This window comes from Thermobia domestica, chromosome 10, assembly GCF_964235325.1.
Source record: "Thermobia domestica chromosome 10, izTheDome1.hap1.1, whole genome shotgun sequence".
NCBI lineage: Eukaryota > Metazoa > Arthropoda > Insecta > Zygentoma > Lepismatidae > Thermobia > Thermobia domestica.
Window position 1 is genome coordinate 15,915,808 of NC_137463.1, and position 16,703 is coordinate 15,932,510.

The following is a 16,703-nucleotide window of genomic DNA, read 5'->3' on the forward strand; positions in this document are numbered from 1 at the left end:
TCGGTTTCTTATCACATTAATTTATCTTTAGTTGTGAATTCAGTGATCTACAGTTTTTTTTTTCAAAAAAAAAAAAAAAACAAAAAAAAACGACTGAGTGGTTAACGCCGGGAGACCCGTGTTCGAAACTCGATCCAGTCTTGCATTTTTCACTCTGTGTATCATTGAATTCACACCAAAAAGGAGTTGGTGTGATATAAAATCGGTTATTTCCTCCGTTTATCAATATAATTTGATTTTTTTAAAAAAAATTAATCTACAAGAAGATATAGAAGAGCAAGGTTTAAATATGCATTACAGTTAGAATTTGGAGGTTTCTGTGTATCATCTTCTTTCTCTTCTCAACCATAGGTTGGTGGGCAACATGGAAATTTTTAAACTTTTTTCTCTCTTGGGAGAGCTGTTTTATACTTTGATAAGGTCTCTTCTTCGTAACTCCATCTAGATATTCTATCCTTAGTCTTCTTCTTCCTGGTTTTCCTTCTGCCTTTCTCTCTATCACCACGGTGATCCAATCGGAGTGCCGAAAAAGATGACCAAGCATGCTATTTCTTACTTTTCCTATTATGTTCATGATCTATCGTCCTTCATTAGCTTCCTTTAGTACGTCTTCATTCCTTTCCCTTTCGGTCCATGCGCAGTATTCTGCGTCAACACCACATTTCAAATACTTCCAGCATGGATATTTCAGCTTTTCTCAATTTCCATGTCTCTGATCCGTAAAACGCCTATAAAAGAGTCTTAATAAATCGTTTTCGAACGTGCAACGACACATTTCTTAATGTTAGTAGTCCTCTTTTCGTTTTGAATACTTGTTTAGCCCGCTTTATTGTTAAACTTCCCTCTTTTTTCACTTCTTTCGTCCGAGGATATTAGACTTCCTAAATAGGGGAACGTCTTAACATCTTCAATTTTCTCTCCTTTAGCCATACGTTTGCCCCTTCTTGTCCTGCTCTTGTGCACTTTATCACTTTAGTTTTCTTTTTAAAATCTTCATATTGCATGTTTTTTTCCAGTTGGTCGTTCAGGTTTGAAAGTGCTTCCCGCGAATCCTTTTCGTTCTCTGCTATCAGTGCTATGTCATCAGCGAACCTTATTGTGCTGAAAACCTGTCCATTTACTTTTACGTCTTTCTTGTTTTTATCAGATAATTCTTTCATAGCCTCTTCTATATAGATGTTGAACAGGAAAGATGAAAAGTGGACAAATACCGTGTGTGTAGGCAGCGTGCGAATTAGATTATTTATCTTAAGAGATAAAATTAGGCCAACAGGGCGTAGAGTCTGAAGATGCAATAATTCAAAATGAGACAATAGTGCCTTAGCCACCCACCCCCACAGACATAAATAAGATATGGCGTCTGTAATAAATAAGAGATTTATTAATTCAATAAATCTACCGACAATAACTATGTATATGTTATCTGACATGGACGCACCGCACCTAACCTTTCTGAACGTGTTTAAATGTTGTACTCACTCGTGTCTGCAGCTCTCTAAGGTTTATTTGGTTAATAATTCGGCCCGAGCGATAGGCATGATCACAAATATATGCTAATTTTTCCGCTCCTATTGAAATTTTCTACATTCATATTGTATTATTACACACAGCCTTCCAAAAGGAAACCTACTTCAGTATTATGAAAAACGAGAAATGTATTGCTGCTGGTCCGATTTTGGCAACAAGGTCAAATCGAAGGCCAACTATTTAAAAACTCTCAATTCAAATTTCGAGCTTGCGCTTATACTTCCCACTAATGCTGCGCTCTTCACGATTTTTCTTTTTATCGATTCTGTGACGGAGCTCAGGAAGCCAACATTTATAATTACTTTACTGTTAGGTTTCAGCTGAGTTGATTCACTTTGTGCTACGTTATCAAATGAAGTATAAACATTACATTGAAGTTTTCCAGACAGCATTATTGGCGTGGACAGCAAAAAGAACAATGGAAAAATGAAGTGTTGACTTTAAAAAGCTCGCTCTACTTGAAGTGCTTTTACAGATACGGACAATGACACAGAGAGCCAGTCGTATTAGCAAATGCTGAAACAAATCTTCAATTATGCGCTTAATCATCTTCCCTAACGTGTCTGCTCGCTACGAACGCATCCCAGCATGTGCATTAATATATAGCCGCGATAGAATATATAACTCAGATTTTGAGTACAGTTTGAAAAGTTCATTTCCGTAAACTGTAAAAGGCAGTGACGTCCAGGCAATAATAGGTCACTTATGTTCTATGTCAATTTAAGTCCAATTGTTGTATTTATTGGATATTGTGCGAACTGCTAGTTAATTATAGCCCTTCATAACAGCTTGTTAATCATAGCCCTTTTTTCACCTGACCAAGAACTCATTTTTAGAATAGCTATTCACTGAATTTTTTGAAACAAAGAAAAATTTGGGAAATAAATATTACTCCGAATTGACTGATCAATATAATTGTGGAATATGGCACATTTAGGGATGGGCACGAGCGAGTTCGAGCGAGTTTTCATTGAAACTCGACTCGACTCGAAACAGACATCTTTGAGCTCGACTCGAGAACTCGGCTCGAAAAATTTCCCCCAGCTCGACTCGAATTTGACTCGAGTTTCAAGTCGAGTCGAGCCAAATCGAGCTAAATTATGTGTGTAGTTTCAAGTACTTTCTTCAAGTATCCTACATAGATAATATAATTATTATCAATCATACTTAGTACAATACTACAAATTATTATTATTATTATTGCTATAACAATACCGTGAATAAACATGAAAGTTAGGCAGATTGTATCTGAATACTAAAAACTAGTTGACTGCTGACCTCGGTCACGGGGTACTGGGTTTGAGTTCCGGAGGAGCAAGTATCCGGCTCGAGCCAAAAATTGTTAAAAGTTAGTGGGCGCTGGCCAAACATGTTCAAAATTGCTTGGCCCGGGCTTAGGATTGTCAACGGCAAGAGTGCATCGGCTAATAGCTGATTCACTATTGAGCTGAGCCAACAACTCACCCAACCGAGCCGGCTCGAGCTGTTCGCCCAGTTGAACCGGGCTTCTGCTTGGGCTCATGCCGGTCTCAGCCTTGGTGGTAACTACAGTATATACTTATATTGGTGCTCACGACATTTGAGGGTGTCTCGTTATGAAAATTCATTGCCATCCTGTTAATCGAGACGAGACAAGATGCGAGCAGTATCCCATCTCGTGAGCAACACTAAAAATATTTCACATTACTGCTTACATTTCTCATAGCTCTCGCTTAATCAGGCAATGATTTCAAAACGAGTTAAGACGAGCTAAACGAGCGAGCCATTTATAAAACTCGACTCGACTCGAAACTCGACCTGAAAACAGTGACTCGGCTCGGAACTCGACTCGAAAATATTACCTTTGACTCGACTCGAATTCGTTTCGAGTTGAGTCGAGTTTTAGCTCGACTCGTGCCCATCCCTAGGCACATTTCATATCAGTGTCCGTAAAATTTATGTATAGCAACGCAAAAATTGCAGATAGCAATTATAATTACCATGCCAATTACCACAAATTAAATGCAACTTGACGCAAACCACTACGGAATGAGGACCATGCGCTAACAAAGAATACACTGGAAAATGAAATATAACAAAAATTAAAAGATGATAATCGATACAAATGTAGAGGATGAATATGACATGTCCAACCTTCGTCAAGTATGATGGAAGAAGCTATTTGTTTATTTGTTCTTGGCCAACTGCTAAGAGCGTTTATAAATCCATATGTGACTTTTGTTATCCGCAATTAGTACATTAAAATTCACGAACGACAGAGAACTAAAGTGTACGAGGGCTTGGTTGCAAGTAACAAATGTAGTCATAATAATATAGTTCAACTAAAGAACGGTGAGAATAGTAGGAAAATTAGAAATGACCAAAACTGAATAGTTTACATCGCTCATTTCGGAATACAGCTAGCAGATTAAACTTACAAGAAATGTCAAAAATCCGTGAAATTTGGTGTTATACAAAGCATAGTTTGGGGGGGGGGAACGAGCATCCTTGGTGGGGATACTTCAGTTGATTTCTTTGGGGGGAACAAAATGTGATTGAGGGGGCAAATCCCCCTCATACCTCCCAGTAATTCGCACCCTGTATGTAGGTTTTCTCGGGGTTCTCCAGTTTCTTCCTACATTCTTCATTCCACCATTTCGTTCATTTCTCATCATCATTGTCTTCTTTAGCCTAACCGGCATAAACGTAGGTCGTAAAACAAAGATTTCTTTTCAAAGAAGAGGTGAAAGATAGGTAGATAGATAAGCAATGAGCGCAATGTTGTTTTTATTTCTTCTAGAAATTTTAAATAATATTATTATTTTTAATTTGTGTTTCAGTGGCTCCTAAGTGAGGCTTTACAAAGTAACCCAAAGATTGAAGTGACTCCAGAAGGTAAATTTATATTTAAGCCTCCGTACAAAATCAAAGACAAGAAGAGTCTGCTGCGACTTCTCAAGCAACATGACCTCAAAGGATTGGGAGGAATTCTGCTTGAAGATATTCAGGAATCGCTTCCTCATTGTGACAGGGCGTTGAAGGCAAGTGGTGACTCACTTTGATCATAAGACAACGATCTCAGATATTTTTTAAATTTTTTAAGGAGTTTTATCTGTTATGATTTGTGTCCGAGAGTTTTCGTTTAGAAGTAGGGTAAACGATTAACTGCCAACTGTGTTGTTAGATCATATAGTTCCAGATCATTAAAGAAATAATTAATACTTCTGACCAGAGTATATACACACTGATTTATTAAAACTAAAATACAGTATAACGGTTTCGATAACTTAACGTTATCTTCATCAGACACTAACTGAAAGAGAGGTCTTCAGAACATAGGAATATATACTAAAAGTGAAAGTACTAAGATTCATTGTTTGTATGGGAAACCATCTGAGTTGTACCTCCTCTGGCCTCATCTGTCAGCCACCTGCCCTGACTTAATTACCCTTCCCACTTGTGTTTATCTTTTCCAAACATCTGTAGTCCACGTGTTGTTTATAATTGACCAATAGCTTTAAAAACTTTCTCTTAATCTTCCCTTGATGCCTATTAGATATAATTTAAAAGTAACAAAACTATACTAAATACAACTGATTATAAATATAACAATATAAAAGATACATATAGAAATAACAAAAAGTAACAATATATAATATTATAATATTAAATATATAAATGTACATCTCTCTAGTGTTGCCCTTTTTTTCAATTTGTTCCAATAATTTATCCCATAGCTTATGTATTAACAGTTCATTTCTCCAGTTCATTAGTTTATCATTTCTTTATCCTTTGTGTTTCCTTCCATTTCCTTATTATTAGTCTATTCTCCCTTTCTATCCTCTGTACATCTTAAGTTGTCGAAACTGTTACACTGTAGTTTAGTTTTAACTCTTTAAGGACATATCCCGAGTTACCTAGTTTTTTTTTAATGTAATTTTTTTCCCCCGAGTTATCTCGTTGCGTTTGTAACTTTATTAATCCTTTGTACTTATCATAAAACAAGCCGTCTATTAGTGTTAGAAGTACTTATTTTCCCCAACAGATGCCTCTAGGGGTATTGTAGAGTGTCTAGTAGCTTTCTACTGCAGCGCTACTAGCACATCTGTGTTGAATTTTATGTAGTTGTTCTCTGTATTATTATGTATCGAGAATACTCGGGATAAAAATCATGATAAGCAAGTAGGAAATTTGAAACGTTATTTTATTATGTATTGCACAACACATTATGTGTATCATCTAGCAATAAATATCGTCCCTGCACGAATATTTAACATATGCCTATGTGTCCCTATACTTTCTTATACCCCCGAGATAACGCGGGATAAAAATCTGCAAGTTTCTTAGTTTCTTTTTTTCGATGCAGTGGAAAAGATTTATGAGGAGATATTTTTATTATGTACTCTTCTATATTAAAACAATTCAAACAAGCAATAAAAATATGGATATTTTTTTCCCCAGAAAGTCTCCTGATAAGTAAGTCCTTAAGGGGTTAATAAATAACTGTATAAACTCTGGTCAGAAGTGTTAATTATTCCTTTAGTGAGTTCCAGTCATGATAGATAGAGTTCCAGATTATGTGAAAATAAGTGATACATATAATATGAAAATAGCAATACAAACTGTGGTCAGTGTATTAGATGCTACACGAATTCCTGTAATGCCCTTCCCGCTGTCTCCACAGCTTTGGTGCATAGGGTCCTCGGGTTGCATTGAAATCTTAATGCGTGGTTCGGATTCCATTTGAAGTGTAGATTACGTCTCATATAGCCTGTATGCTAAAAAGGGAGGCTAAACATCCGCCGCCACCAACACTAATGAGTTGAAAGTAACTTTGTAATTAAACAGACTAGGAACTGAGAAAACAAACAACTTAACGGAAAGCAGGACGTTCGGAGGCGAGCAAATGTGTACACCAGCAAGGTCAACAAGTTGAAGATCTCACAGGGGGACACGATGGCTCAGTGGTAGAACGCTTATCTCTGGTGCGTGGGGACTGGTTTGATCCCCAGCGAACTAAGTTTGTAGGGGACAAAATCTTGTCCGTAGGTTTTCTCGGGATACTCCTGTTTCCTCCCACACTCTTATTCCACCAATTCTTTCATCATCATTCACTTGCGTTAATCATTATCTCCATTAGCCTAAAAGGCATAATCGTGGGACGTTAAACTGAAAGATTTCATTTCATTTCAAGACGTTGCGTTGGTTCTCGTCCTTCATAATTTCGGTTTGCCTGATTTTTTTCCTGGCGTAACTTTTTTTTTCAGTTTTCTCTTAAAGCTATATTTATTTGGAGTGTATTATGGGGAGAAGAAGGGAGGGAGTTTGCAGTGGAATAAGTCCTTTTATATATATATAGTGTAATTCTCTCATACAATGTATTTTCGTATTATCTCTTCTATAGAGCTTACATAATGAGATCATTTATATAACTCGACCAATGGATAAGAAACAGATCGTCTTCTACAACGATAAGACTGCCAACTTCCAGGTGGATGAAGAATTCCAGAAACTCTGGCGAGCTGTAGCTGTTGAAAGTATGGACGACCAAAAAATAGAAGAGTATCTGGAAAAGCAGGTGAGTTTTCATCTTCACTACTTGGATTTGTGTCTAAGATAAGGAGTCCCACCAGGAATGAAGCCTAGTCCCACTCGCGCAGGAAGCTCGCATCTTAGCCACTCAGCCAAGAAACGGCACACCTCCCATTCGGCAGAAGTTGAGATGGCCTACGGAACTTCAATTTTAAACCAAATCTTTACCAAATCTTCTTTATATTGACGACATCCCTTAATGGCACTGCTATAGGAATGAAGAAGCACTACCACTTGGCGTAACAGCCCTTTCTGTGCGCCTAAGCCTGCTCTAGCGCCATCTGCTAGCGACCAGCTGAACTACGCCCATCCTAGCGACGAGCACGTGATCAGCACGCTGCGACGCCCTGTCCCTAACAGGCAAATCATGGCCATCACGTCTTGTTTTCACTTACTCCCCAGTTTGCCTCACGACGCTGGGTGGGCGCCGAAAATTGGGAAGCACCGGCCGGGAACGCTTTAACAGCTAGACTACGGTGTCCCTATAGAAATGAAGGTAGAGCTTAAATACTACAATATTCAGTGCCATAAAGACACACTCACTTTACCAATCTCGTATTCATAATCTTAGTCTTTTCATAGAAATGAATTGATTGACACAGAATTAGGTTTTATATCTGAGTTTAATAATCTTTCTTTGAACACTGAGAAAATGTAGATGGTTTTAATGTAGTGTAGTGAATTTATGCACGCAAGGAACATATTTCTCACTAACCTGCTGTTGATGGTGTAGATAGCTTCCCTCTTATGAGCCTCGAAACGACTATTCCTTGTAGATTTATGAATGAGACTAGACGCTAGAGATGGCGAGATCCGGTTCGACTCAGAATGGATCCGGTTCTAGAAGATCCGGTTCCGGAACCGGATTTTCGGTTCCAGGTCTGGAACCGGTTCCACAACTTTCTGACCATCCCTATGCTAAACCCGAGCTGCTGGCAGACTGTGAGCAGTGTGCTAGATGAAATGATGGAAGCGACAGGCAGGCGCCCAGATGGCGGCCGCTTGTCTCATTTGCCTAAACAAACTGTGTAACTGACAAACTCATTGACTAAAGAGGCAAACTCATTTGGCTAAACACTCATTGGTAGACCAGATTTTTTTTTCTGGGGGGCACAAGTGGGTCTGGGCGGGAAGGGCACAAGCGGGTGGTCCCCTTTGCAGTTTTGAAGGTGAACTTTGTGCCTCCTTTACGGGTCTTTGGGGGCTTTCGGATCCAGGTATGGAACCGGTTCCTAAGATCCGATTCTAGAACCGGGTTTTCGGATCCAGATCTGGAACTGGTTCCTAAGATCCGGTTCTGGAATCGGGTTTTCGGATTCACGTCTGGAATCAGTTCTGAAACCGGATATCCAAGAACCGGTTTCTCGCGGAGACCGAAACTTTGGGGCCATCCTTACTAGAAGCGAAGTCTACTGGATTCACTACTTATCCAATGCAACAGAGAATAGGATAGATAGTAATTGAGAGTTACTTCTCAGAGGATAGACTGAGTTCAGAGTTAGCGTTGCGGACTCGACTGTTTATCTCTGAAAGGTTAAGGTGTTGGTCTGCTAGTTACGAGTGGGTATATTAGAAACCGAAATGAATGAAACTAGGAAGTCCTTAGTTTATATATCATGGAAGAGGTAGTATTGAAAAGTGGAAAAGCACTACCTGTGGTGTCTCAAATCCAAAATCTCGACATGTGCAGAAAAGTGTCAGTTTGGGAGAAGTACGTTCATCAGCATATGTAATTAGGAAGTTCTTACAGTTTGTTACAATTTGTGGCATACACAGTTTTACATGACAGGGAAGTTGAACAAAGGAGACTTTAACGTTGAAACCAGAAACGGTTGATTTCTACCACTTTGGTTTGAATGGGTTAACGAAGGAGATAAAACCGCTTGTAGCTATCTGTTACCGTTAAATTGTTCTTTGGCGATCAACGTTGAAATCGGAAGTAATAGTAATATTTTTACCATTTTCGGTTTTAATAGAGTAAGACAGGTGGAAATGGTATCTTTCCTTATACGTTGAATGAATTGCAAAAATTCGCTCCCCGCTATCTATTATAGTTTTTGTTCTACGACTGTCATTTTCCGGCTGGATAGATGTGTAACGAAAGAGGTAGAATCTATTTTTGGGACACTGAATCAGCATTTAAGCATAACATAATTTGGAAATCTAAAATCCTGTTGCTTTCAGTGGTATTATAGTTTTTTTTATGAACATTATAATAAAGCATGTCCTACAAAGGGGTTTACACTGCTTGAATATTAATAACAGAGACATGATCAAAATGTTATTATTTGGCGCTCTCGTTACTAATGAGTGTATAGCCGTTAATTTGTTTTTTTTTTCCTTCACCATTCTTTTTTTTTTTTCTTTTTTTCTCAGTTGCCAGTAGCGACATGTAATTGACAAGATGGCTAGGAACCTTTCCTTTGACCACTGAAAGTGGATTTTAAAAGCGTTTTCTGGAAACATAAGAAAATGAAAGAAGTGCAGAAAACGATGGTGGGCAGAATTTGATGTATACCATTTAAAAGGAAATTCCAGTGTCTTGAGCCATTTGTTTATTCCCTGTATTCGGAACTTCTATCTCTCTTAAGGAATCTAATGAGTCATTGTGTCAAACAAAGCATTATGAAACTTGCTGACAGTGTAGTGAAGTTTCTTACTTTGGATTTGATTGCAAATGAAAATTTACTAGAAATAAGAAAGGTGGATATTGGTTTTAAGCATCAGATAAAGATAAACTAGCTTTCAGGCTTGACTATCAAAACTTTTTGCTGGGCACAATCAAGATAATTGTGGAAAGGAGCCCTCCGAAGCACAAACTAGTTTGTGCTCTGTCAGCTTTGAACCCCAGACTACAAAAGAATAATCCAGAACTTGCTCAGACTAGGATGAAACGCATCCTACAAACTGCATGAGCATAACAGAATATTTGATTCTGTACCTGAGAAAGCGAAGTGTCAATTTATGTCTTTCTGTACTGAAATCCACGTGTCTCTTGTAGTTAACTTCAGAGAATGCGAAGAGAAGATGCAGCATCAGATTAGATGACTTCTTTGCAAAGGTAATGCCCAAGAAACAAGAATATTCCGATTTGTGGCATGTTGTGAAAATACGAGTAATTTTTTCCCATAGCAGTGCCTCATTGGAGGGCGGGTTCTCAGTCAATAAGACATTTATTGTAGAAAACCAATTCGAAGACTCAGTAGTAGCACCGAGACAAGTGCATCCAATTATATACTATGTAGGTGTCGAATCTGTTCCTATTGATTGAAAAATGCTTCTCTCAGTTCGTTCAGCTCGGAGACGCTATGATCAATACCTTAAACAGAAACGAATCTAAAGTGCAAAAGAAAGTAAAATCAAAGGTGAAAGAAGAAAACTTAGTGCAAAAGTTAAGAAATTGGAAGAAGGAAGAAACAAATGGAATTCCATGTTACAAACAAGAACAAGACGCTTTCGTAGAACAAATTCAAGAACTGAAAGCGAAACAAAATTCTGTTTAAAAATGTAACTGTGAGGATTAGTATGTCTCAGAGTTGGTAATATTAGGACTCAGGGAGAGTTGGCAATATATTCTTGACTTTTTTATTGTTTTTCTTTTCAAGGAAAAAAATATCAAATTTGCAATGCTAAGATATGCGTTACTGTATCATAATACATTAATATATACTTACATGTTAAATTTTGTGTAAATTGAAAATAACAAGTATGTAAATAGTAATTAAAGGTGTGTGTTGAACGACTATAGGGATGAGGAGCCCGTTAAAAAAGTGTATGATAGAACGTACCCCGTATCTTCCCATTTATATTCAAGAATTTATGTCAGGGAAAGCAAGAATTTGTGTCAGGGAAATCGATCTTCCACTTTTTTTTTCTTTGTGGGAACCCTATATCGAAGAATAATCGGTTACTTTCCTGGGTTATCAGTGTGGTGTAATAAGTTTGCAGAAGAGTTATCGGGCTTTTTTTTTTTTTTTAAAAAAAAAAAAAAAGAACAGTGACAGTTGTAAAGTACCTTAGCATGTTGCAGGAAGAAATTGTGCCGGCAGATGAAGATGGTCTTTTTCAGCAAAATGGCGCACTATCACATTACCATCGATATGTGCGGCAATTCCTGGATGAAACATTTGTTAAGAGGTGGATAGGCCGACGAGGAAGTATCGAGTGTCCACCTAGATCTCCTGATTTAACGTCGTTAGACTTCTTTCAGTGAGGAACTCTGAAGAACACTGTGTATGCCACAAAACTACGTACACTGGATGACATGAGAGAAGCAATTAAGACTGCCTGTGAATCCATTCCAGTAGAAACCATATCACACATGTGTTGGTCTGTTCCACAGCGTTGCCGATAATATATTGCTGTCAATGGAGGACGTGTTGAATATATTCCACATTAGAACATCATCAATAATTATAATGTTTTGTACATCCTTGTGACTTTAAAAAATCATATTTTGTTTATTTTGGTTCGAGTTATTAAACTTCAAATAGTATAAGTCCCTTTGTAGGGCACCCTCTATAGAATAAAGTATTGCTATTCAGGCAGAGAACAAACTCATTGTGTAAATTTTCTTAAAAGTCAGAAGACAAAAAGAAGGAAAACGCACATTTGAGCTAAAAATGTTACACTTGATTCAAAATTTACCTAATCAAGCCCATTAAATCCAAAGAAACGTAAATCAAAAGATGTTCTTAAATGTGTACCACCCATTTACTATTTGATTTCTGAAACGGGGGAAGGTGAGACAGAAAGTGAAGAAAATAAGCATGATCCTTTTGATATTCTAGACTGTGTATAAAATGTTTGAGCGTGTTGATTGCTAAATTAAGCTAATAGAGATAATTTCTACGAAACTATGTACCATTGCGTGGAAAAATCCTCATTTTACTGAATATTTTTTTTCTCCCCTTTCTCATGTACAATCAAAAGGTCAGTGGCCTAACCTGTCGTTTCTCAACCGCTGTGTCGCGAATACATATCAGGGTGTCACGAGATTTTTAACGTCTTCTAAGATCTTATAGAAAGAAATTATCTTTAGAAGAAAATAAAAAATTATCGCCAATCGACTTGATTTCACATTTGTCTTTCAAGTGTAAAGCTGGGAAGTTTGCTTTTTAACGCTCTTGTATGTTAATATGTTTCTATTCTTTTTGTAGGATCTCATTAAAATAATAATAGTTCTGTTAGTCTCAAAACGTAGAGCATATAACTGTGCAGTAAAGTTGACAAACTGTTATAGGACACATTGCTCCTACGGAAATTGTTTTTTACGTATTGTAACAAAAGCCAAACGTGTGAAACTTCAAGTTGTTTTTTCTCTGTCTTTCAATAAAAGTGGTTTAGACCACTGTTGTACTGACTTTATCAGTTGTTTAAGATGGAGTCCTAAACCTTAGATTCTTGTGGTTACATTCTATAACTAGCTAAAAAGTCAATTTTAATTATCTAGAAATTGATTTAAATTTTACTTAAGGAATGCAAGAAATTAAAATGTTATAGTATAAGAATCATTCTTTTTTCTTAAGAACATGTGACCTCACAGTTTGGAAGTATCTGAATAAGTGAATTACACTTATCAGGAACTTCGTCCCAGTTTTACTGTAGGGAGGACAACTAATTAATATTAACCTATTGCGTTCCGTTGACATCATAAAATACTCGTTTGCAAAATACCAGGAACATGCATGGGGATGTCATAAAAACTTACCCTTTATGAAGGGTCGTATTAATACACAGGTCATGAAATTTTTTAGCGGACGGAAGGAACGAGTTAGTTCTACTGTTTTTCCTTAGGTGACAGCACCTTACTCATCTCCTGTCAGTGTTGCCAACATGAAACAGCTTAAAATCCCTTTCAGAACATCAAAATTTCACTTTTTCAGCCCAAATGTTCAACAATTCATTTTTTTAAAATCAGTAATGTGAATGCTCTCCTCGCGCATGCATGTGTGTGTGTGTGGGAGCTCGTGTGATTGTTCAGAAAATTATATTCATTGAACTTCATACAATAACTTTGCCCTATATAACGGTCTAGACAGTCTTTTAACAGTAAATGGAAAACTGTTATTACAGCACATACATAGAAAAATGACATCTGGAACACAAGGGGTTAATAAGGCTCGTTTTTTTTTTTTTTTTTTTTTTTCGTAAGCCTAATTCGTTACAGTTTTGAGAAGTGAGGTTATTTTACTTTTCCTCTCACAAGCAAAGAGTGCGATATCAGGACTCGAGTTGGGCAATAAGAGTTTTATATCTTTAAAAAGCATCAAGTAGTTAGTTAATTACCAAGTTATTAGCTGCAGTCTGCCAATAGGAAAAAAGTGATGGGACATCAAATGTAACATGGGGGTCTATGGCAAATACAAGAAAGAAAGCGGCTCTTCCGTCTTTCCTATGTATTCAGTATTTGGGAAAGTGAGGTAGCGATTCAAATAACATGTTCAAGCCACACAGTTGATGTGGAAATTAGAAAAGGTCGAACGATTAAAACAAAAGCAGTTTGTACAATGTGCACATCTTACAACAACGAACAAAGCCAACGAGCTTTACGGCAAATTTGTTCCTGCGAATGTCACATTTACGAAGAAACATCCTAGCTGGATGTACAGAACTAGTGCAGCCCCTGGATGTGTACTTTTTCGGTCCTTGCAAGAACTTTGTCAAATTCGTCACTGACACTATTCCAGAACACGAACATCCGGCACCGTGACAAGTTCTTGAATCGTTTACGCTCCCCTGTTATCAGTTGTGTGCTCCCCTGTTCTGCAATATGATTCGATGTGCTTTCTACAAAGCAGAATACCTGGATATCGAACGGGAAGCATTTCAGACATCCATTCAGTACTGCTTCGACACCCTTACCACTGAATTGTGTTATCACTCCGAGTCAATGGCCATTGTAAGATGTGCACATACGTACAAACTGCTTTTGTTTGGATCATTTGATCCTTTCTACTCTCCATATCAACTGTATGGCTTGAACATGTCATTTAAATCGCTATCTATTTTCACAAATACATAGCAGAGATGGAATAAACGCTTTCTTTCTTGTGTTTGCCATAGGCCCCAATAGTACCTTTGAAGTCCCATCACTTTTTCCTTATTGGCGGACTGCAGCTTATTATTTTGACAATTAACTAACTATTTAATGCTCTTTAAGGATATATAACTCTTATTGTGCAACTTGAGTCGTGGTATCGTACCCTTTGCTTGTTGGAAAGATTCCACAGGTAGACGAAAACATCCACTCTTGTGTCCAGTTTAGCAATTTTTAGATTAATTGGGAATAGTATCAGCGCACACTGAAAAAAAATACTACTACTTGGGGATGCAAAGTAGGACTATATTTGAACTAGGGATTTTTAGTTTAGTGAGTAGTTAACTGTTGTGAGCACTTGAGACATTAAATAAATAATAACATTGTTTTGCAGGGCATTCGGTCTATGCAGGACCATGGCTTACGGAAAACGGCGCTGCCAATCAAAAGGAAGAAGCCCAACCAACGAAAGAAGCAGCTCAAGAAGCCAAGGGACAATGAGCATTTAGCAGACGTTCTAGAAGATTACGATGATAAGTAAATAATATGCAGTTGAATTATTTGTATGCGTGTTGATGTACTTAATTATATTTAGGAAGCGAAAGTTGGAATGAAATGTAAGTATAGTGTCGTCCCTTTGTATGTTTATATGTGCGAAAATTGTATATATATAAATAATTCATTTGTAAACGTTGATCATTGCTCAACATATATTTATTTTACATATCCTGTGTTTATTATTCTCATATTAAGTCCTTTCCTTTAAGTCTTGCTAAGAAGGAGATTCCAGAAAAGTTACCAAATAATTAGCTATTTTGTACATACCTGGTAAATCATGTATAGGTTTTACGAGGTGCATGTCAAAAGAAGATAATTTTTTACGTTGGATTGGCAACATTGATGAAGTTGAGCATGCACAAGAACGTGTCCTAGTATTCTGTGCTTACAACAGAGATAGAGTTGCATACCTGTGCGAGTAACAGCAAGGTAAAATGGATGAAAATCTCACCAAATGTGAAGTAAGATCTGTCATACGATTTCTGAACACAAAGGACAGAATTCAATTGACATCCATTGGGAATTGTGTGCTATTTACGAACCAACGGTAATGCGTGAAGGCAAGGTCAGGCAATGGTGCAGAAGGAGTTTCGGGAAGGGCGTTCGAAAATGCTCATGACGTTGAGCATAGTAGAAGGCCTAGTGTTCAGACGGCCGATCTGGTGGAACGCGTTAACAAGAAAGTGCGATCCAATCGCCTGTTCCCAGTAATTGAACTCGCGAAAGAGCTTCCAGAAGTGTCTGCGAAAAACAATGCATCCAATTGTAACTGACAAACTGGCTTATCAGAAACTGTGTGGATGGGGAATACCAAAGATACTGACAGACGCTCACAAAGAGCAAAGAATTACAGCTTTACGTGATTTATGGCTCCCTCGGAGGAGGATGTGGATGACCTCTTTTCTTACATAGTGACGGAGGATGAAACCTGGATATCGTACGCCACTGGGGAGTTGAAGCAGCAGTCAGTGCAATGGCGGCACTCTGATTCTCCGAAGCAAGAAATTCAAACAAAAACATCAGTTTACTAAATCATGGCAACCGAGTTTTGTGACCAGAAGGATGTGATTGTTGTCGAATTTTTGGAACAAGACTAACAATTACAGCAGATATGTATTGCCAAACATCGAATAATCTGCGACGTGCCATCCAAAATCGACGGGGAGAAATGTTAAGCTCTTGAATTATTCTGATCGGATGCCTGCCTACACACACCTGATCATACTATTGAAACAATTCAAAGATTTCGATGGAAACTATTTAGTCATCCCCCTTAAAGCCCCGACCGTGCTCCTAGTCGATTTCTTTCTGTTTCTTCACTCGAAAGAGTGGTTTACATCGAAGCACTTCAACGACTAAAGTGTTCAAGACGTAAGTTCTGGACTGGCTGCATCCTCAGGCGGCGACATTTGCACAGAGGGTGTAAGGAAGCTTGTACAGTCAACGACAAAAGTACTTTCCGTTTGATGAAATTATTTTCGTAAATAACTTGAGAATGGAAGGACAATTTGAGTACAGTTATCAGTAAATTAAAAAGAATGTAATTTTCTGTACGTTCCAGCCATACAACTGTTGTACAATCCAGAGTTGCTAACCTCAGAATAAAATTATCGATTTTCGCCTTTAACATTATCGTATATTACAAAAAATTATCGTATATTCGTTATGCACGTGATAATTGTACAAACAAGTATAATACTACTAATAATATTCATAATAAACTTATCTAGTAATCTTCAGTTTCAAACTTCAAATCAGCCTCACTGTCCTCACCATTAAAAAAATTAAAAAAAAAAAAAAAAAACTTTATTAACACTACTCTGAACAATAACAATGTTTTCATCCCTGGTAAACGTAATTGAATTTAAAGAATGGATGCAGGGTTGCCATTTGCCATTCTCAAACCGTTATTGATTTATTTTAGCGGGAATGGCCGTTAAAAACTTCAATGTGTGTGTTTTATATTTATTTAATACACATCAACAATTTATTTGCACATTTAAAAACT

The 16,703-nt window shown here is 37.5% G+C and overlaps 1 protein-coding gene across 1 annotated transcript in view; it reads left to right on the top strand.

Moving 5' to 3' along the window:
- TfIIEbeta (transcription factor IIEbeta) overlaps nucleotides 1-14,863 on the top strand; it is a 31,601-nt gene extending 16,738 nt beyond the window's left edge. Inside the window, exons 5-7 of the mRNA XM_081727762.1 lie at nucleotides 4,347-4,547; nucleotides 6,911-7,084; nucleotides 14,532-14,863. Coding sequence (XP_081583888.1) covers nucleotides 4,347-4,547; nucleotides 6,911-7,084; nucleotides 14,532-14,678 — 522 coding nt within the window. The 3' untranslated portion in view covers nucleotides 14,679-14,863. The remainder of the gene's footprint in view (nucleotides 1-4,346; nucleotides 4,548-6,910; nucleotides 7,085-14,531) is intronic.
- The last annotated feature ends 1,840 nt before the right edge of the window (nucleotides 14,864-16,703 follow it).